This window comes from Epinephelus fuscoguttatus, linkage group LG15 (assembly GCF_011397635.1).
Source record: "Epinephelus fuscoguttatus linkage group LG15, E.fuscoguttatus.final_Chr_v1".
NCBI lineage: Eukaryota > Metazoa > Chordata > Actinopteri > Perciformes > Serranidae > Epinephelus > Epinephelus fuscoguttatus.
In genome coordinates, this window is record NC_064766.1 from 27,402,438 (window position 1) to 27,424,943 (window position 22,506).

At 41.5% G+C, this 22,506-nt stretch overlaps 2 protein-coding genes across 6 annotated transcripts in view; both read right to left on the reverse strand.

Moving 5' to 3' along the window:
• Positions 1-8,304, reverse strand: part of kdm4ab (lysine (K)-specific demethylase 4A, genome duplicate b) — a 30,431-nt gene extending 22,127 nt beyond the window's left edge. For all 4 annotated transcript variants that reach the window (XM_049599016.1, XM_049599015.1, XM_049599014.1 and 1 more), the window contains exons 1-11: positions 8,138-8,304; positions 5,463-5,624; positions 4,955-5,130; positions 4,729-4,843; positions 4,351-4,544; positions 3,291-3,340; positions 3,100-3,203; positions 2,873-3,010; positions 2,526-2,746; positions 1,990-2,156; positions 1,193-1,872 (exon numbers count right to left, since the gene is read on the reverse strand). In XM_049599016.1, the coding sequence (XP_049454973.1) occupies positions 1,193-1,872; positions 1,990-2,156; positions 2,526-2,746; positions 2,873-3,010; positions 3,100-3,203; positions 3,291-3,340; positions 4,351-4,544; positions 4,729-4,843; positions 4,955-5,130; positions 5,463-5,603 (1,986 nt within the window). In that variant the 5' untranslated portion in view covers positions 5,604-5,624; positions 8,138-8,304. The remainder of the gene's footprint in view (positions 1-1,192; positions 1,873-1,989; positions 2,157-2,525; positions 2,747-2,872; positions 3,011-3,099; positions 3,204-3,290; positions 3,341-4,350; positions 4,545-4,728; positions 4,844-4,954; positions 5,131-5,462; positions 5,625-8,137) is intronic.
• A 1,313-nt stretch (positions 8,305-9,617) lies between these two features.
• On the reverse strand, positions 9,618-18,929 carry abhd8a (abhydrolase domain containing 8a). 2 transcript variants are annotated; one of them, XM_049599058.1, is made up of 5 exons: positions 18,546-18,929; positions 14,277-15,103; positions 13,997-14,167; positions 13,679-13,895; positions 9,618-11,839 (listed from the first exon to the last, which is right to left on the reverse strand). In XM_049599058.1, the coding sequence occupies exons 2-5, from the start codon at positions 15,092-15,094 to the stop codon at positions 11,636-11,638; spliced, it is 1,410 nt and encodes a 469-aa protein (XP_049455015.1). In that variant the 5' UTR covers positions 15,095-15,103; positions 18,546-18,929; the 3' UTR covers positions 9,618-11,635. The 2 variants fall into 2 exon arrangements, with proteins under 2 accessions (XP_049455015.1, XP_049455014.1); XM_049599057.1 differs by lacking the exon at positions 18,546-18,929 and adding an exon at positions 15,543-15,720.
• Between the last annotated feature and the right edge of the window lie 3,577 nt (positions 18,930-22,506).

Consider the following 22,506-nt stretch of genomic DNA (forward strand, 5'->3'; position numbering starts at 1 on the left):
AAGTGGGGTTCCACGATGTACTTATCCATAGTCTGTGTGTTACATACAGTTTGGTGGTTGGCAAGCCCCCAGTTATAGAAGCTAAGTAATATACTGCTGTGGACAGGGGCAGCAGCAAAATGTAATTTAGCTACCTAAATGAAGGCCTACCTGACATAAATCAGTATCAGTTTAAGTGTAAGCTATATTTAGAATATTTTCACAGTTTTCCTTTGCTACCTTTTCTCAACTGTAGAACGTCCAGATTTGTACATGTAAGCGCAACTGTGCTGCTCACTGTATTACACTGCAGATCAGCTGTTTCATTCAGACTTTCAGTGGTTTATGGAAGAAACATCAATACAAGAAAGTCGCTAAAAGTCCACTGAGACAAGAGGGTGCCTTAACGAACCAGAGTATACATAACAAGAACTTACAGAGCGGGATTCAATGGGCCAAAAGAAAGAGGTGCGTAGATATTAGGGTTGCAACGGTGTGAGATTCTCACAGTACGATAAGTGTCTCAGAAAACATCATGGTTTCATGGTATAACAGAATTACTATTGCAGTCAGAATGATCCTTAAAGAAATGAAAATGGAAGAGTTACTTTTGGTCGAACGAACGTTTTACTACTATAACTGACATCTGAAACCATTTTCAAATGGAAGGATGTGAGAAAATCTTCCATTTGAATAACTAAAATAAAAGGTGAGTTTTTTTGTTTTTCAGTTTTGTAAATAAGAAAATGCACACAACATAACAACCATCGATTTTCAAATCATAGTATACACTGAAATCGGTATACACGGCTGCAATCCTAGTAGGTATACCCAAGTTTTACGGTTGAGAAATTGTAGTGCCAAAAGAAAGGGGCGGTCTGACAGCAAGGTGTAGCAGCGAAAATATTGATGTATGATTATTTTTAGATGGCTAAAGTAAATTTTGCTGCTGCTGTGGGCACGCCCCCTGGGAGCGCACTTTGGATAAGCATCTCATACAACCCACTTCAAAAGATCCAAACCGTCCCTTTGAGGCGACAGAAAAGACTATGCATGCAGCATAGAGTGTAACCTGTGCTCCTACACGCGTGTCACAGTGTGCAGAGAGCGATTAATGACTAACATTTCATTTCACTTGTTGCATCTTTGGTATTAGTGTTGTCTTCATGCCCGTTATGTTAAAGAAATACAAAAGTGCAAACAAAACTCAGACCTTTCTCTTGCTGTTCTTGGGGGCCTCCATCTCTGTTGGGCTCATCTCTGTGACTTGTGGTTGAGTCTCAGAGGAAGTAGACGTGCTGGTGGGTTCAACTTCAGGCTTCTCCACTTCAATCGGAGTCACAACAGGCGTTGCTATTTCAGGTTTGTCCTCCTTTTGGTCCTGCTCCACAAGACTATGTGCTTCTGATTCAGTCACTGCTGCTTTGGTAAGAATAATTGTGGTTTCTGGCTGTGGCTCCTTCCGTTCACAGCTCAGTGCCTGGGGCAAGGACTGAACCTGTGTGTGTGATGGCGTACTGGTTTTGTGCTGGAGATGACGGGGTTGATGTTCTCTGGCGTAGCTGTGCACCTGCAGCTGTGTGTGAGGCTGTTGCTGCTTCTCTAGCGTGTAGCTGTGCACTTGAAGAGTGTCTTTTGGACTCAGAGTCCTGTGGAACAGCAGGCTGGCGACCCCCATTTTGCGGGTAGGCTGAGCAGTGGTTCCCGTCCACGTAGGCGACGCTGAAAGTGACAGATGTCCGTTTCTGTGCTGGGACTGAGGTGTGATTGCAGGTGCGCGAGTCTTGGTGTAATGTGGGGGGCGGCATACATCACTGTTACTTTGGGTTAAGCCCCTGTGAAATGGATCCAATAAAGTGAGCTTGGTTGGGGTGACAACCAACTTTGGTGGGCCTGTAAATTAAACCACAAGTCTCTGATTAGAAGATTTTGCTTTCAGCATCAGACGACTGTTATTACATACCTAGCTGCATGAAAGAAAAGTAGAACACCATGCACAGGTGATAATACCTTTAGTTCTCTTGCCATCTTGTGACGCTGTGCGTGGAGGTATGAGGCTTAGCCTTGGACGCTTCTCATACTGCTCCACATCATCTTCATCTTCGTCCTTAGGAACAACCTCCTCAGGCACCTCCAGACACACTCTGTGTCTCTTGGTCTCTATCCTCTGTGTGGTGCTGAGGACCAGACAGACAAACGGCAAAGGTTTGGAAACAGTAGACTTAACAGTAGTCGTTAATCTAATAGTACATGGCACTTAGAAATGATATTGTATATTCTAGAGTAGGTATTTTCGAACAGGGTTTACAGCTCCTTTTACACAATATGGCAGAACTAGCTTTTGTGTGCACCGCTTTACAGAGGCATACAAGGTCACAGAGATGTCTGTCTCTTGTCGTCACTAGATTTTCCATAGCTGACATGCCCATGAGTGTTCTGGGAGAAATAAATCACCCTTAGCATGTACTTAAACATGTCACTGTATAAACCACTTAAACAAAAACACACATACACAAGGACATTGTTTTGTGTAATAAATGCCCCACCTCTTCCGCTCTCCATCCTCCCCACAGCTCTCCATGGAGTTACTGTTGCTGGTGATGTCATTAAAGGACTCCCCCAGGAACTCCTTCGCCTCCGGAGTAGGCCGCGTGTGGTCGATGGGTACCACGTCTCGCCCTGCCAGCCACTGCTCATAGCGATCCGGCTGGAATTTCCTCACAAATACATCCATGGAAATCTTCACCATGTCTTTACGGCACGAGCACTGAAGTGAAGGAGAGCGTATGATTCAAATGGCGAATGTTACAGTGGATAGCGTTGCACACACAGTTGATGACATGACAACATGGGTCAACTATGGTTTTCTAAGCTGTCATTTAGCGGTCCTCACCAAAACTGCTTGCTTGCCGTACTCAATCCATCTCTCTGTGGCAAAGTTGGTGGATTCTGCACAGTTGAAACCGTGGTTGAAACCGGCATGATAGGCATAAGGGAAAGTCACCATGAACTCACCAGCCTCCTGAGTAATCTAAAGGAGAGGTGATAAAATAATCAGTAACTGCAGTTTATGCATTTGGCTTGTTAAGTGGGTATAAAGAAAAGAAAGTCTACTCATACCTTTTCAAAGGGAATGCCATACTTCTTCAGTATAGAGGGAGAGATGAGAGTCATCTTGTGCCTCAAAAAGGCCTCACAATTTTGGGAACTACCAGGAAAGAACCCTAGAAGAAGAGACAGCAGACAGATGCTAAAGTCCACGATAGTGAACAGCCTTAAACTAAATGCACTGACAGCAAATATTCCTCTACCTGTAGCCAAACGCTCCAGTCTCTTCCCGTGCTCTGGAGGTACACAGTACCTGCAAATGATCAAAAAAGTCTTTTTAGTCACAGTAAACTGAAACCATGCATTTATGCACATACTGTGCAGTGTGTTGTCAGATTATGTTGCATTACTCCCCTGGAAAAAGTCACAAATTTCCAGACTAAAATTTCTAGACTTCTCAGTAGATTGGTTCAGACCTTATTTGACATCTGAGTAAAAATAACCAACCCTGGGGAACTTGCTTTGACCCACTGTAACCTTTCAGTCCACACTCTTACGCAGGAAGTTGGACAACATTCCAGTATCAAACATCTCTGCCCAAAAAGGAAGTAAACTAACCGGTGCAACATGTACCATATTCTGTAGTTGTGTTTAAAAATAGGAAGCAAAATGAGTTAAAAGTTAAATATTTTAATTTTCAGAGCATCTGTGCAGCCTTGGTTATTCACTGTATCCACGGTAACAACAAACACAGCCATAAAGGTTTCCCTACACAGACAAAATAGTCTGTTTACTTTACTGATAATGACATCACTGCATAATTCATGACTCTTCAGACAAGCTTAATATTGGGTTATTTGTGATGCTATACAGAGCACCTATGCAACTCAAAGATAGTGCTGCATTTCCTTTCAAAGTAATTTGACTGTGTCAGAGCAGTTCTGCAGAGCTGTGATGCACAGACGCAGAGGCAGCTCTGTGTAGGAGTGTGCATTTGGTCACATGCTGTACTTCTTGTCTTGCTTTTGACCACATCAAGCTGACTCTGGCCTGCACTCTCACATAGCGGTAAACATTTTGGCTGTGCTAGCTGCCTGCTTCAAACGCCATGAAAAACACTGCGTTGTTTTTATGATCAACTTATTTTGAGAAATTCTACATTTTTTATTTTAGGAAACAGAAAAGGGGCAATAGACTGGAAACAGTTATTTTTCCATACTGTCCTGTTTTCCACACATATCCAGATCTGTACTTTTTCAAACTGTGTAGGAACCCTGCAAAGCATTACTTGTGCATCTGATTGAGAAAAAAACGGGTCCTTACCATGATTTGGGTTCCCCAAAGTGCAAGTAGTTGATGCTGTAGAGGTCCATGTCCTCAGTGTGCCATGCAAAGGTGGTCTTCCACATGCCAAAATACAAGTAGGGTGTATTAACTCCCTCAATAGTGATGCCGCTGTCACATTCAACTGTATCCAAAATGGTGTCCAGGTGGCAAATGTTCCACTCTTTAACTTCCTGCAGGAGTAGAGCAGATAGTACAAGATCAACAGATGAGACGTGAAGCCATCATAAGCACCACAGTAATATCATTGGTATCTCTTATATATCAGGTCAACAGATACACAGACAGCAACTGGAAAACCCATCAATACTAATAAATATTCCCCACAGCAACGACGTCCAAGAAATGTCAACTCACGGGGTCGTACAGAGATCCATTAACATCTGCTCCATATATGGGAGGGTTAAATGTCACATTCTTCCAGTACCTCCTCTCCAGGTCTTCGAAGTCATCATAATGTGGACTACAGTACCTATAAATGGCATTAACAAGAATTAATTAGTACAAATGACATAAATCTGCAGTTGACAGTATTCAGTGACATATGTAACAGATCCGTGTGTTTTATTTCTGCACTTCTCACCTGTCACTGTTGGCAAGCCTGCGAAACTCTCTCACAGTCATGGACTTCTTCTGAATGTTGTACTGTGTGAAAAGGCCTGACTGGCCTGTCACCAGCTGCTGAATGGGCGCAGGGATCACCAAATCATCTATGTCGTCATAAGAGGCTCTGGGCTTCCATTCCTTTGGTGGGACAATCTTGGAGGAGGAACACAGACATTGAGTTACTCTGTTTTCTTAACACTGTTTGATATCAAAATGATTCACCAGCGAAGCTTTGGAGGTACGAATATATTTATTTTTCTGACAAGCTGGTGTGAATATGTGTGCAACATATGGAGAGATGGAAATTACACAACAGATGTCTACATAATTTGATAGCAAAAAAAAAAAAAAACATATCAAACATTATAATTGTCTGATAGCAGTCAGAAATGTGTCACTGAGGATTGTACCATTGCTAGTATTTAATTTTAAATACCTGCCCACTAAACATGATCCCATATAGACTGTAGTGTGTCAGCACTTACTTTAGCCAGGCCTGCTTTATGTGCTCCCTGGGACTCGATATATGCAATGTAGCGGCTGAAGTTCTTGAATTCCTCAGCAGTGGGGTAAAACGTCATGATCCCCTTGGAACCATGGTTTTGGGAACCCGCATCTGACGCCATCCCAAAACTCAATGGCAGCTCCTGCAGATTGTAAATGGAGACACTGTCAGTACATTTACATGCAGCTTGAGAAAATCAAATTCGTGGCTTAGTCCGACTGAAACTGGACTTTTAAATGCACGTTAACAGCTTAGTCCGACTGAAATTGGACTATCCGTAGCTCGACTAAAACACCTAGATAGTTTGATTGAAAATTGAACTGCTGCTGCATGTATCCACTTAGTCCGACTGGAGACACACTCGGCATTCTGCGCATGCACCACTTTTTCTTTTACGGGGTTTCACCCGGAAGAAGAAGGAGGTAACGTAGCAGCAGTTCAGCAACTCCCGGAAAAATAAACAAACACCATGGTGACTGAGAAACAGGAGACGCACTACTGGACAGATGAGGAAACTACATTCATGCTGCGACAGCTAAAGGAGCTAAACATTTTGAAGTGTATGGATGGTCGGAAAACGCCAAACGTGGATTTATTTTAAAAAAGTTTCTGAACAAGAACCGGAACCAATTTAATACGCACTATATTAAAAAGGACACACGCCGCCTATCGAGGCAGAGTCAGACATACTTAGTCAGAAATTCCATTTTCTCTTCTGCATGTATACTCAGACAAGACGAGAAATCCGACTTGACTGACTAGCCGAGCTATGAGCTTAGCTCAACTACTGCGTGCATGTAAACGTACTGTGTGATTCTATGACGTGATATATTAATTTAAGGTTAACGCCAGTATTTTTCAACCTGGACCCTATTTTTCCCAAGTTTCTGTGGGTAACTTGTGGGAACAACAACTTTTGAAATTGGTCCTGTATTGAATGAGAGCTCTGTAGCCAAACAGGCTGCAATGTAAGCGACAGCTGCCCCCCCTCAATTTACTTTCACTAAAAGTGCTATGTTTTGCCACTGATAGGCTCAGATTATTTTGAATGTTTTACTATATTACGAAAGAACCCTACAAAGAAATGAAACGTTTTCCTGAACCTTTGCTTGTTCCGGCAGTTTTTTGTCCAAGTTTTGCTAACGATAAGTCTCTTTCTGATATGTAACTAAAATATTTTCATTGTCATTTCGACAATGTGGAAAAGTCTGCGAGATTATTAGAAGGAGACTTCTCCTTTAGCAAAACTTGGACACAAAGCAGAACAGCGAAAGGTGTGGAAAATGTTTCATTTCTGTAGGGAATTCTTTCTGTAATGTTGTAAGAAACTCATAATAGCAATCTGAGCCTGTCAGTGGCAAAAACATGCACTTTAATTCAACTAAACTGACGGGGGACAGTGCCCTGAGTGGTTACACTATGGCCTGTTTCCCACTGCTGGCTGCAGCACTCTCCTCAATACTGTACCACGTCTAAAAATAGCTATTCCCTAGGAGTAACTTAGACACAAAAACAGGGGACACTTGGGTCCAGGTTGAATAATATGAAACTTATTTCATTATTCCTTTTATAACCCACAGCCAGGCATCTTTAACTGGATCCTGACTTTTTTGGCCTGCACCCCTGTAACTTTACTGAATATTAAAAACATGCATATTAAAAGTGAGACATTATTCAGTCATGAGATACCATAAAAACAAACATTAACTTCCAGCACAATTATATTTCTAGATTTCACTGACTATTGAAAGTAACACATCAACATACCAACCACTTGGTAACATAGGTGACAGCTGTTAAATACATCTTTAATTGGGCGCACTTTCACAATGCCAATGTCTCCTACATCGTCATATTCTTTATATCTCTGGTACTGAATAGTACAGGGAGCACAACATAAGTTAAACATGTCCCCGCTGTATATCGCGTTGTGTTGACATGAGAAAAGCTATAGCCTCCCCTGATTGGTTCAGCCCGCGTCTCTTTAACTCGATCTACTGTTGAACTCCAGACAGCTAACGTTAGCTCATTTGCTAGCCTGCTAAAGCAACACGAGCTAATTCGTGTAACTAATATGCATTGACATGTAGCATAGCATTAGCTAGCCTGATAGCATACATGGTTTCACTCGTAATGGAGTCCTAAATTGTTCTCGTTACGTACATGCATTGAGGTGCAAATAAATGGTTGACGTTGCTACTTGGAGTGGCATCTCGGTTTTATGTTGTCTCACATGGGAAAGTAATCACAAGACAGCTAGCTGCTAGCTGTTAGCTAGCACGACGATAAGATGGGAATACCAGCTACACCGTAGCTGAGTATAGCCGAACCATTCGTGTCGATACACCACCGGCCGCTAACAGCTAACGTTACCGTCCTCATGAAAACTTAGCATGTTATAAAAATAACTTATTACTAATAGCGACGCTCCACAGTTGTTCAAGTTGAGATTAATAGGCAATACAAAAAGTGAAACAGTAATTCGCTAAGTCAGTGATATATATCCCAGGAAATAGACGGCACCCGAGCTTTAGCATCGACATTAGCTCCTGAGCAGTTCCGGCTATGTTATCGTTCACATTAGCATTGTGAGTTAAGAAGCTAACAGTCAGGGACGGCGGTGCCATAGCTCGGCATGCACACAACGTTACTCACCACCTCCTCTCGGCTGAGTCACACGGTGCTCCTCTGAGTTGTAAACACCTCGTAATCAACAGAAACAGCAGTTGTGAACATTAGAGACAGAAGACAGCTTGCTAACTAAACCCCTGTGAACAGATCACTGTCCTCCATTACCACTTCTACGCATGTACACGCATCACGGATTTTGTTTACCACAGCACGCATGGGACACGCTCAGCCAATCAGAGGCTCGCCTCGGGTGTCTCGTCATATGACGCATGAAAACATGAGTTTAAATCTCATCCTTCTGTAATGGCTGAAAAAGGTAACTTTTATGATGCTGCGATATTCTTGTATTTAGAAAATGACTTGGTCTAATGAAAACATTTTAGGTAAGTCAGAATTTATGTTTGTTTCAAACAGATTGATGTGCTGGTAATGTTTTAAATCTTTCTGATCACAAGCTTAATAAATAAATAGAAATATATAAAATAAAAATAACACACCATTATTATCATTATTATTATTATGATTTTATTTTTTATTATTTGTTATAATTATTTTATTATCAAGCTTTAAATAATAAATATTGTCGGAAAAGAGCTAACGATGTTCAAATGTAATTTATGGGGAATTAATTAAATTAGGTATACTTCTTGAGGATAAATAAATAAATAAATACATATATAAATGAATACATTAAAATATCAAAAATAAAAAACACACCACCATTATTATTATTATTATTATTATTATTATTATTATTATCATCATTATCATCATCATTATTATTATTATTATTAATATTATTATCCCTATGATTATTCAAATAATAAATATAAAATAAATACATTTATAAATACATAAATAAATAAATAAAAATATCTAAAAATAAAATTATTATCATTATTATTATTATTCAAATAATAATATTTGAGAAAAGAGCTAACAGTGTTCACATGGGATTTTTTTTAGGGAAATTATTAAATTAGATATACTTCTTGAGGATAAATAAATAAATACGTACATAAATAAATAAATAAATGAAAATATCTAAAATAAAAAACACATCACCATTATTGTTATTGTGATTGTTACTGTTATTATTATTATTATTACTCAGCTTTAAATAATAAATATTGGAGAAAAGAGCTAACAACGTTCACATGGAATTTTTGTGGAATTTATTAAATTAGGTTTACTGCTTTGAGGATGAGTAAAGATGTTGCATTTTTTAGAAATAAATAGGAAAGATAACCTGATTATACTAATTCAGTTGTATCCTGCATCAAGCTGCAAGACTTATGTTAACAGTTTGTCCTCATGAAATGATCACAATGCTGAAATATCTTTTTTTTTAAAAAAAAAAAAAAAAACCTGTATTTTTGTGTGTGTAGACTACATAAATGAAATTTGTCAAATTACAGTTACGCTATTACTATATCCAACAGTGACTGAAGAAAAACAGGCTATATTACTGCAAACACAAAAACACGCAAAATCATGTTGACTGTGAACATCGGTTTTTATTTCATGCCAGGAAAGGCACATTCATACACTGAATCCAACGGTTTCGATAGGCTATATAATGTTATATGCATCTACATTCAGGCAGTGCATATGATTCCCATGAATAAATGCAACAATAACATTAACACATTTTGTTAACCACAAAAAGATATAGCACATATGAGCACTGACAATTTGTATATGCACACTTTTATAAGAGGAAGTACATGTGCACCCTGTAGTCCATACAGTTTTACTGACCTTTTACACCAAAGGAGACGTACAGTACGTTGCATCAGCAGCACTTGTTGGTTTTTGGAAAGTCCATAGAGAATATATAATATTTTTCAGATGTCAGTGCCAAGTCGGTTTAGTTCCAGTCTGTTTCTCTCTGTTTTGATCCAGTTGCATAAGACCAGCCATGTTGTATCAGCATTCTGTCAAAATGCATAACAGACCAGCGTAGTCTGTACAAACGTCCCTCCTTTGGCTGACTCATATTTGATTTTAAGCTTTGGACACCCAGTCTCAAATCCACCACCATTTGCTTCTCAAAACAGTTCACCAACTAACAGAGACGCACTGTCAGGGAGCATATTAGACTGTGCTTTTACCCGCACCTTACTGTCCCACTATGAGACAAAGCAGCACCCATGAATGAATGTCTTTCAGCGAGCATCGTGTTTCGCTCCTTCTTTCTGTCTGACACTATTAGATAAATAGGGTGGACTGGAGAGTAGTAGGGGAACACACTCAGCAGCTCAAAGCGGTCGGTACAACCACAGTTTGTTATGGCAGTTGCTGTTATTTCAAAATAAAGGCAAAAATAATACTTACACATTAGAAGGAACACTCATTTGATTAGAGAGAAGTGCACAGGGGGATTTTTCAATATGAGAATACATTGTCTGACACAACTCTCACACCTTTTCATATTCTGGACTCATGCAAGGCCTCGGTACTTTGTATCCTTAGGATATTATATACTACTGCAGAAATGGCTGCTAGAATAAAGGAGGAGAACCTTCTGGCATCCATTTTAGTTTGTTCTTGCAAAATGAACCTCTCGTTGAATATTACTTAATTTTCATGCAGCTATGAAATCGATGAATTGGTTATATTGTGCTTGACATAGACACACGTAGCTTTCTGGGTTTAGATTTTATATTAGAGTTCAATATATGGAAAATATGTTTCTGTACTTTGGAAAGAGATGAGCCAATTATATCGACAGTAGCTGTGATTGTGAGTCTTTATGTTTGAGATGGTGTACACTGCACATTGTAGTGGCTGGATTGCAGATACACAGTGGATCTCCATGTTTCTCCTACGGCATAATGTCATTCATGTATGCATGTGGTGTAATTAATAATTACATATTGCATGTACATCGATATATATTTAGGATTTTTAACCCATAACCTACTAGTCAGTCCGTATTTGATAATAAACTATTATCATCAACACGTAAGGTGTCCTTCACCATCGTACTGGCGAATCAGATCTGTAGTTCCTTAATTTCGCCAGTCCTCCCACTGAGAGCAGAAGTACAATGGGCCTACCGTACGTAATAACCAATTTGTAAAGGCAGAACAGAAGCTCTGCGGTACTTTACAGAATATCTAAGATAAAGTTGAGGCAATTCACACACCATTTCATGGATTTTGCATCTTGTGGTAGTCAGTTCTTCGCCAGATACGTTTCATGAACAAATCACGAATGGACATAGTCCTCCAGGTGTTGTGTCGTTTTGCAAACGTGACGCGATGGAGCACAAACTGGTATCAAAAAGCGAAGCACAAACTGACTGTGTATTTGCATCCATTCCTCTCGTCTTTATGTCCGTTCCATCATTCCCTGGTCGACACCATGCCTAAGTCCTGCTTTATCTTGGAGCACCAGTGGCCGTCTGCATCCTGAAGATGTGGCCCTGCTTATAACAGCTCTCAGCCTGGGAGCAGCCTTAAGAACACATGCCAAAAAAGGCCTTCTACTTGGTAACAAAACTAAACTCCTGCGTGGTTATTTGTCCATAGCTTTATTGATTCTCAGCGTGTGGAGAGTGTCACTGAGAGCTGTGTCTGCTGTCTTGCTGCTGTCTTTTCTGGACATGTCGGGCTCCCATAGAAAGAACTCGTGGAGAAGGGTGTTGACAGTGTCAGGGCACTCCATCATGACCATGTGACTTCCTTCCTCGATGACTTTTAGGAATGCAAACAGAAGGATCTAGAAAGGGAGGCAAAATGAATGCAGAATATTATGGTGGGTGCCAGTACAGTGCAAATATTACAACAAGTTAAAGAAAACAACCAATCACAGCTGACGAGTCTCTAATGCAGCTGTCAATCATGTCAATCACTGCTCATGAACTACAATCAAACTGTCAAACTAGTCAGCGCTGATCAAATATGAATCAAGATTCTGTTACTGCATTGCTTATTTCTCACCTAAATTGTTTTCAGAAACTATTTATTTATATTTTAGTGTACAGTTTAGCTGTAACATGAGAAAGTTGGTCGAGCTAGTGGGTAGAGCTTGATGCTCCGCTCCACTATTTTCAACATGGCAGCCTGGTCACAAACTTTCTCATTTCACAACTCAACAGTGCACTGTAAAAAAGGATTTTGAAGGGTTGTAATAAAACCCATGCATATCGTTTTAATTTTAATTAAGTATATTTGTCATCAAGTAAAATAATTAGTAATGGATAAATGATCAAATCAAATTAAATGCGCAAAATTAAAAGAATGACACAAATATATAGCAATATAACAAGTGCACAAATGTAAAACACCAGTACGAACAATTACATACACAAATAAGATTATAAAATGCTAAAATATTAAAATCACTGCCACGTCCTTTGAAGGCCGCATCAACCAAACCTAACAGTCTCCAAAATGGGACGCTCTGGTCTGCTGAGGATTTCCTGGTGGCATCACTAGTTGTTCTCGCCCTGACCCGTTGGCATTCCTGTTACCTAGCAACCAGCTGCGCTTGATGAAAGGAGTGAGCTAGTGAGTTAATTAGCCCTAAATCATGGACCAAGACACTGTTATTAAATATACATATATTTATTTAGTTAAAAACTGTTAGTTAACCTCGGCTGGGCCAAGAGGGATTCATCTGTTGCATCCCCCAAATTCTGGTAAAGAGGGCTACATTTCTCGGCCGCATTTGAAGGAGCTTTCAAAATGGGACAGCCTTGGCTGCACCGATGAGTCTTCAAATGCGGCCTTCGAAGGCTGCAGCCCCTGAGCTGAGACACAGCTACAGTCTCCCCTACCCGTATATACCTGCATATTTGTTAACAGTTACAACTGCGACATAAAAAAAATACCATAGGAAGTACTCCAAGATATTGTGTAATCCCTGCACTGCAACATGTGCTTGTGTCAGCATCTATGCAGGAAGGCCAAAGTCAATGTTTGTTTCATGGGACTGGAGAGTGCTGAGCTGAGCTGCATTCAGACAATGCGTACTTCTCTTGGGAACTAATCAGTTGAGCATAGTGTGGTTACTTGGTCAATTAAAAAACTGACATGATCAGTTCAATCCCTAAGTGGCAAGGTGGTGCAGTGGTTAGCACTGTCACTTCTCAGCTGGAGAGTTCTGGGTTTGAATCTGTTGGCCAAGAGTTAATATCACTCACTTTTTACAAGTAATCAGTTGTGTAATGTATTACAGAGCACCAGCACCACCTACTGGCTCGACCAACTTTCTCATTTCACAGCTAAACAGTACACTAAAATATATTTCTGAGAACATTTGAGGTGAAAGACAGGCAATGGAGTAACAGAATCTTGATTCATATTTGTTTGACTGCAGTTTACGAGATGTGTTTGACATGACTGACAGCTGCGTAAGAGACTCCTTGGCTCCTTGGATTGGTTGTTTTCGTTGCGTCATGGTAGATTCTAGCAAATGCCGTTAGAGGCAATACGGTGAGGAGGAGAGACATGATTTTTTTTATGACAAAAAGTGTTTCCCATGAAAGTCAGCCACTGTAGCTCTAAATATCACATGATAAATCAGCATGCATTCACGAATGTAGAAGTACTTTACCTCTGCCATCCGCTGGTCCTCATCCATGGGCACAAACTTGTCGCACAGGCCATGAACCAGAAGGATGGGCACAGTGAGCTCGGCGTGGTAGACCTCATCCCCCTCAGGCCAGTACTGGCCGCTCATCATGGCTCGCAGGACAAACGGAGACACATTGAAGGCATTGCCCTGCTTCAACAGCTGCTTTTCTTTGGCACCCTGACGGGCAAATCCAGCTCTGAAGGTCAGAGAAGAGAGAATGTTCTTTATAAGGTTTCTCTGTTTTGACATCAACAAGCAATGCTGTTTATTCAGGCAGTATGCAAATGCAGATCTTACTTGAGGAAGCTCCAGGCTAGACAGGGTGACAGACAGTGTAGGACACAGGACGGCAGCTGGAAGATGGAGCACAGGCTGGGCTCCAGAGCTGTGGGACCCCCTCCATTGATCATAACCACTTTATGGACCAGATCGGGATATTCGTGGGCCAGGAAGGTGCAAAATGACACACTGTAAGAGACACAATGAGATGGGGACATCATGTTAATAACACGTTAATAACTAGATAGGTAAATCAATATGGTGAGTGATTTATCACAAATTATGTCACAAATCTTACCCATAAGAGTGGCCGATGAGAATGTTGCGTTTCCGAGCATATCTCTTAAAGATGGCACGAAGGTCCTCTGCAAGGGCGTAAAAAGTATAAGCTGCTGCAATCTGTGGAGTGATGCTAGCTCCATGCCCCGCCAGGTCGGGGGCTATGACCTCATAACCCAGCCTAGAGAAGAAGTCCAGCTGGCTGCTCCAAATGTCCAGAGAACCTCCCACACCATGCACGAAGAACAGCGCTACGTCCGAGTGCGTCCCCTTGCAGCTTGAGATCACCCTCTTTGAGTCGATTTGCACTGTACGCTTTGGCTTGCGCCGGCGCCGGCGTGGAGGTGGAGCCGGTTTCTGTTCCCCAATGGATGGAGGAACTGGAGGAGGAATGGGGTTGGGGTCTGGAGAAGAGGGCATTTCTTTGTAGTCTGCCAGCTCCACCTCGACTGTGCTGCACGGCTCCAGATCCCCGTCCTGACACTGCAGGATCTCAGAGTGCAACACATCACCGAGGTTCTCAATCACCAGCTGGCCGTTGCGGTAGACTGTGATCTTCCTTTTGCAGTGGACACTGCTTCCGGTGCTGCTCTCATCCTGATCCTCAGGAGAGCCGTCGTCATCATCGCCATCCATCTTCTCCTTGCCCGCAAGTTGCTCTTCCGTTACTACAGGCTGACGCTCGGGGACGATGTGCCGCACCCGCAGGACCCTCCCAGGTTTCACTTCCACAAACTCAAAACCATCAGAGGGCTCTGACGACTCCAGGGGCAAGACCAGACTGGCAGCCTTCCCAGTCAGGCAGCACAGTATGCCTTCGGTGATACTGGTGAGCATGGTGCTTCCCTGCATAAACAACATCACACAGACAAAGCAGATCATCACTCAGGTGCTCAGTTTGAAAAAGATGATGCATAAAAAGTACAACATGGAAAAATAGGTCATGTTTGTAAAGCTTCTCTACCTTCACACAACACATTTGTTTCTCGCTGAAAACATTTCCACAGGTTTATTTCCTGTGGAAATGTCAACAGCTCAACAGGGAGAAATTGGGTCCCAGCTTGGTTCCAGTAAAAACTGGACCCAAGCTGTTTCCTAGCAACGCAGTCACAATGAAACCGTGTCCTCTATCCTTTCATCAAACTGCAGTCAGTGTTGAGTGAAAATAAAACACGCCAAGAGTGAGGACGCTTTCAGTTTAACAGACTCCATACTGCTATGCAAATTCAACATGCCATAACCAGTGTAAGCGCAGCTCTTTGTGAAGGTCGACGAACACACTCACCTGGGTGACGAAGCAGCTCAACATTCAGGGAGTCCAAGTCCATAAACAGACAATATATAAACAATACTCGTGCCGCACCACAGTTTCAATGTCACTGACCACCGACCTTTTACATGTTGAGACAGTTGCTATTAATACCCCGCCCCCCCTTTTCACATGGTCAGAACCAGGATATATATATAAACAGGAAACATCAGTCATAAGGCATGACTGTGTACATGCCTGCCAACTGTATGTCTCATAACAGCATGACAGCACTTTTTCCAAGCTATGATGCTTCCAATAGAGATGAGGGATCGAAACTATCTTTGTTTCCATGCTCAGGTCCAGCCGCAGCAAAACTGCATTCTGGCAGCTGTGCAAATAAAGAATCATTTGTCCTCACGTTTCATACGAGCACAGGCTGGTTATCTCTAGGAAACAGAGTGGGAAGAGTCACATCGACATGGTAAGGCATTACTGTTTCCTGGTTACAGAAACGGAGTGGAACAGAGCCAGCGTGTTCATTACTGCCTGCAGGGCAGATCTCACTTCACAGCTCATGTGATATCACATGTAGTTAAGATCATGGCTTCGATCATGCTTCCTCCTAAAGATAATTAATAAGACTGCAGAACATCTAGCCATCTTGAGATGTTGCAGAGAGACAAAATACTATATTTATATATTGAAAAGTATTGTATTTCATGTCTCCATCTGCTGGTGGGCCGTCACGATAAGAGTATACATGCATAATATGATGTTAATTCCACTACAGAAGACTGGAGTGTGGGAAAAAAGTGGATATATCGATATTGGTAATCGGCATATCGAATATCGGCAATTAATCCAATATCATGCAACCCTAAGGAATATGGTTATTAGAAAGTTAGATTAGTTTAAAGACAGTGTTAGGTTCAGCGGTAGGTTCAAAGATTTTGAACAACAAAAATGGGGACTCACACAGAAGAGCTTATTTTGACTAAAATAAATTAATAGATGGATAAATAAAACTGGCCTCCAAATTCCCCAGATTTTAATCTGATCAAGATGTGTGGGACAAACCGGTACCCCAGTGGCACCCCTGATCCATCCCTGAACCATGGTGGGTCCTCCTTGGATTAGGCTTTGCTCTGACTTGTCGAAGATTGATTCATGACCTCTAGGTGGGGTTTCCTGAGGTGTCTGGCAACAGATGCTTTGAGTCCTGTGGTTTTGAGGTGGGGTATCAGCATGTCCCACGGATGCTCAATCAGATTGGGATCTGGGAAAGATGCTAAACTGCATTTTGTTTTCTCAGTACCTGTGCTCAGTGCAAGGACAATAATGTCAAATCTAATCTAATCTACATTTGTAACAGTTTCTTGGTTAAAATCAAAGTTAAAGGGACAGTTCATCCCCAAATCAACAATACACATTCCCTCTTACCTGTAGTGTTATTTATCAATCTAAATTGCTATGAGTTGCAGAGTGTTGGAGACACTACATTTTCTTGAATGTAATGGAACTAGATGGCACTCAGCTTGTGATGCTCAAAGTGCCAAAAAATACATTTGAAAAACTCAACAGCAATGTCTCTTTCCAGAAATCATGACCTGGTTACTCAAGATAATCCACAGACCTTGTTGTGAGCAGTTTCATGTAGGAACTATTTTCTACTGAACTACACCTGCCAACTGTATCAACATGCAGAAGGAAGAGTGCATCTACTCATGGACGAGAGGCTGGAGCTGTAATATTAGCCGGCTCAGTGCACTAGGTGCACTTCAAGCACCACAAGCAGAGTGCCACACTGTTCCATTACACTGCAGAGAAGGCAGATATCTCTACGGCTGATATCACTCTGCAACTCACACCAAAACAATCTAGACTGATAAACAGCACTACAGGGAAGAGGGAAAACATGTATTTTTGATTTTGGGGTGAACTGTCCCTTTAGGACCTTAACAACAGCTTGGTTAAGGCACATGGAGCTGGTTTACTAGTGTACATCTGCACAGCAGGGTTCATGCTGACCTGTTACACCCATGAGCCAAGTGAGTGTTGACAGAGAGACATGTCTTTGCACAAACATCCAAGTATAGCACTGATGTATTGATTGTGCACTGTGTCCTTGCTATCATCCACCTATCTCTCCATCTATTTGTGATGGCTCCTCCACTTTGAAGCCTGTCATTTCATTATGATCCAATCAGCTGTAGCACATCAGCTACAAGTGGTACATTAGGTAAAGGTTTAGTCCTAAGAGGTGGTGGTTGACAACATGGTGGGATGTCACCTTGTTTAACAGTTTAAATGACTCTGGTGTTAAGACGCCACAACACCTCATTAACACAAAGCCAACCACATAAGCGCTGGCAAAGAGCCCAGTGACTCCAAACCAGGGATTCTCCTCCTGACCTACAATCCATCACCACGGTCATCCAGGATTTGAATACGGCTGAGGGGACCAAGTGTCTAACACCCACACACCCCACAGTCACACAGGCTGAAGGTTACTCATCCATGAGGATTTTTTTTTGTCTGCATTGCAGAATATGTAGGTTGATGTGTCGGCCAAGTCTTATAGTAACACACATTTGGTACATAGTGTGCTGCTCTATTTTCACATCACACGGTACAGTGCGACGCAGTCTGCACATGAAATGCGTAGCCTATATTTGCAAATATCCACCATCATCATCTAGTTTCTGTTAAGAAGCACTAATGCACAAATATCAAATAGCGTTGCTGGTTCTAGAAAAACATGAGTCATAATATCGAGGCAACAACCGCAGTAGTATTTTAATGATTTGACGCACATCATTTACGAAAACGCACAAGTGTTACACATAGGCCTGATTAATAGTGTCGCATTATAATTTGAAAAAGGTTATATGTATATTGATATATCTATTATTTTTGCTCTGTCACACAACAAATGCATGCAATCACCGTGCAGCTGTTGATCGATGCCGATGACAATGCGCTGCACAATAAACAGCAGCTAATTAGACGACAACGCAATAAAAATCGACCCCTTACCTGCAGAATTACTGATGATGGAGGCTGATCAGGAATCTGCACCAGACGACGCGGGCCGAGGTGAGAAAACGTTGCATTTGGTGCAACAATTTGTCTACGCTAGAGATGCTGCAAGATAGCCAGAGCTTGTTTTTGGCCTCAGCAGACTGCTATCACACAACATGGAGAGGCTTGAGATGATGATGATAAAGCATGCATCCGTGAAAGTGTGGAGACTGCATCTCAGTAAGACACCCATAACGATTGCAATGTTGCTTTTTTTGTCTCTCTCAGCATCCACTGCGCACTCAGGCCAGACCCTACCCAGCCCTGCTGCCCTTGTCTCCGCAGCAGCAGCAGCAGCAGCGGCAGCAATCTTCGGGCATTTTCGCTGCTGAGTGGCAGCGAGGAGGACGAATAGAAGACAGCTGCACACCCAGAAGAAGCCAATGGGAGAGGGTTGTTTCCTTGTTGCCAAGGCTGATAGAAAAGCAAAATGCGTGCGTGCGTGCGTGCGCGTGCTTGCAGTCGGGGAAAGTGACAGAAATTATAAAAATGAGAGTCCAGCTAATTATCTCAAAAGGCGGGCACGTGACCACGATGAGGCTGCAGGCACACTATCACCTTCATCATCATAACCTGACACCTGAGATGGTGTTACTGCAGCTGCTGCGTCACCCAAGGCAGAAACGACCTTTAACCAATTAGATTAAGATGCGCTGCGTCCCTCTGTTACCCTTGAACTCCACATCAACAAATTGGCACGAGTGGGACAGTGGGACAGCCTGGTGCCTGTCACGGAATGCCAGCTGTGACGTTTATGGGGCGGAGAGCCTGCGAGGGAAACAAGTGTGTACTCTGGCAGCAGATGTAAATAACAATTGCTGCTTTATGTTTATGCATGGAACACACCGGTGTTTTAATACCAGGATTCAAAAATCAATTGGGCCAATTACCATGTCCTCCCACATCAGCCCACACACCACACTGCATGTTTTCTTATAAGACCAAATGGCATTGAAATAATAAACAAAATTATAGCTGGCAATTCAGAGCAACAAGCACAAGACAACAACACAATCTGCCTTTTGCAGCAGCTGAGGCTTGAACTCACAACCTCTGAGACTAAGAATCAGTTTCTATCTCACTGAGCTAATTAGTCAGTGACAATTCATGTGTAGCTTCACAAACTGACTAAGCCAGACGTGCAGGTTTGGCAGCCGTCCATGCATGGAAAAGCAGATTTCAAAATGCTGTCAAAAATTCAGTTATCGAAACAAAAATCTGAAAATACACATATTGCATCTAGACAGCATGGAGATGTTGGTAATTTGTTTTAACAATGATTGATTTGCTTCATAAGTGAAAAACTGATGTTTAACTAGTTGAGCTATGTGCAAAGTGAGAAGCCTCAGATGGTTCCACACTGAAGTATTGACACTGGATCTTTGTGCACAGTTTGGTTTATTTTCAAGCATGAGAAGGCAGATTTTCTAGCAGAAAAAAGACTTGAAGATGATGCACAGTGATCAGTCACGCTCAGGCAATTTTAAGCAATAAGCTGGAGCACAAGATGACATTTACATTACAATGTGGATTCTGCACCAGTTGAGGCTCAAACCCACAACCTCTAGAACCTAAGATGGTCATCTACCACTCTGAGCTAATTGGCAAGTAGCAACTCAACAGTGGCTTCACAAATTGAGTAAGCCATTCACTGCTGTGTAGGACAGCAGCCATCCGTGCATGGAAAGGCAGATTTGAAACCACTGTAAAAAATTCAGTTATCGAAACAAAAATCTGAAAATACACATATTGCATCTAGACAGCATGGAGATGTTGGTAATTTGTTTGTAACAATGATTGATTTGCTCCATAAGTGAAAAACTGATGTTTTTGATGTTTTTGAGATAAAAGTCTGAAATTTGCCACACATCATCTACCATGACTCTAGAATTTTGTCATTTTTTCATGAACATTGAAGATTTATTTAGCAAGAATTTGCATGTATATGTTTACAGTACTGTTTACAGTCAAACATTTTGATGCACTGTAGGCTCAATTTTTGATAAATCAAAAATCTCAGTCTGAAGATGCTCTGTAGCAAGTTTGGTGCCAATTGAGCAAAAATTGTGGGAGGAGATAGGTTTAAGAACTTTTACAGTTTTTGAAAAAAAAGAGTGATGAACATCATAATTTTTAATAGGTTTAAATCAACAAAAGTTTCTTCAGTATTGGGGCTACAGTTTGATGAAAGTTGTGAAGTTGTAGCACGTATGGTTGATTTGTTATGAATTTTCAAAGTTTTGAACTTTAGACACTTGCTGTAGCGCCACTATCAGGACTATTGGCTTGAGGTTACAGCTGAGGATATCTGGCATGAGACTGGACCTTTGTGCAAAGTTTGGTGAGTTTTCACCCATGGGAGGTATGATTTCCTCGGAAGAAGAAAGAAGAATACCTAGGATTACAATAGTGTCCTGGCAGCTTAGCTGTCCAGACCCTAATTAAACCTTAGACAACTAGAATAATATAATCAATTGCCTTCTCAGTCCACTAGATACATGTTACTGTGATAAAATCATTGATGTAAGATGAACAGATTGAAAACTGTATCTCATTAGATAAAACAGATATTGACAGAGTTTTCCTTTCCTTTCTTATGATCTTAGGTCTGATGACTTGAAAGACTCCAGTAAACTGAAACCACTTTGGCGAGTGGAGGACTACTCTGAAGATGCCCCCATTTGTGTTACAAAGAGAGTTATTCTGGTCTGTCAACATGGCAGAGCACGTTGCAGAAGACCTACAGCTAAGGTAAACTGGCAAACAAAATTGTATGTATAGTTCAGCAATTGAATGACTGCTGGTTACAGAGTGTGGTGGCTTTGATGAGAGCATAGATGGGAACTGAAGACATTAATGGCTTCCCTGTAGGAACAGGCTTGGTTGGTAAAGTGGTGAACATACTCTCAATATGGCATATTGATTTTTCTAGGTGGGAATTTTTTTTCCCGGTGGCTAAAATATGTTTTGTGTCTGACCCCCATCTACAGCATGACATTGCTCGGCTTCCATGTTGGACTCCTGCCTAATTCTCCAAACTGTTGGTGTGCTGACTGACATCTACTGTATGTGAGACACTGACTATGGAGAAGTATGTCAAGGTATGAGGGTACCATTCATGGAAACACAGATATTTGGGTGTGAAGGCTTGTTTGAGTCTACCAAAACCAAATGAAATGTTTAAGCGCATGTATAATTTTTATTTTTATTTTTTTTTATTTTAAATAAATGTATTTTTTTTTTCAATTTAAATCATCTTAACTTGAAATAGCAAGTCATGTAATTGTCCATCCATCCATTTTCATCTGCTTATCCAGGGCTGGGTCGCAGGCGCAGCAGGCCAAGCGAAGCCACCCAGACATCCCCCTCCCCAGCCACACTTTCCAGCTCCTCCTGGGGGACCCTGAGGCATTCCCAGGCCAGATGGGAAATGTAGTCCCTCCAGCGTGTTCTGGGTCTGCTGAGCAATGTGGAATAATGCAGGAATGTGCATTTATTTGATGAGGTAAGGAAAGTTTTTAGCACTTCTCATGTCAAGTAATTATTTGAGTTAACTCACAGTAACAAGTTGGAGCAACAAGTGATTAGAAGGTCAATCAACTTTACAACTTAAAAAAACATTGCAGTTAAATCAATCTTATGAACTTTATTTTCTGAGTTGAAACAAAGGTAATCCTCAAGTTACATTTTCGAGGGAGCAGGTGAACTTTTCATTTCTCTCCTACCACCAGGTACATATAACAAAATATTGGTCTTGCATTGGTAAGCTATACTGGCACTTCAAGGATTTTTCTCTGCCATTGTTAAATGGATAAAATTAATGACGGACATTGCATCTACTGAATCTTTAAGCGTAAGGATTAACAGTTACCAATTACTGTGGCAGTGGTGGAGCAGTTAGCATTGTCACCTCACA

Bases quoted from the DNA above. Each gene is read 5' to 3' on its own strand.
- abhd8a (XM_049599057.1), bottom strand. From the start codon at position 15,566: ATGTTGAGCTGCTTCGTCACCCAG. The intron at 15,104-15,542 runs GTGAGTGTGTTC...TTGTTTATGCAG, and splicing joins TGAGCTGCTTCGTCACCCAG to GGAAGCACCATGCTCACCAG. The intron at 14,168-14,276 runs GTAAGATTTGTG...TGTCTCTTACAG, and splicing joins CTCATCGGCCACTCTTATGG to TGTGTCATTTTGCACCTTCC.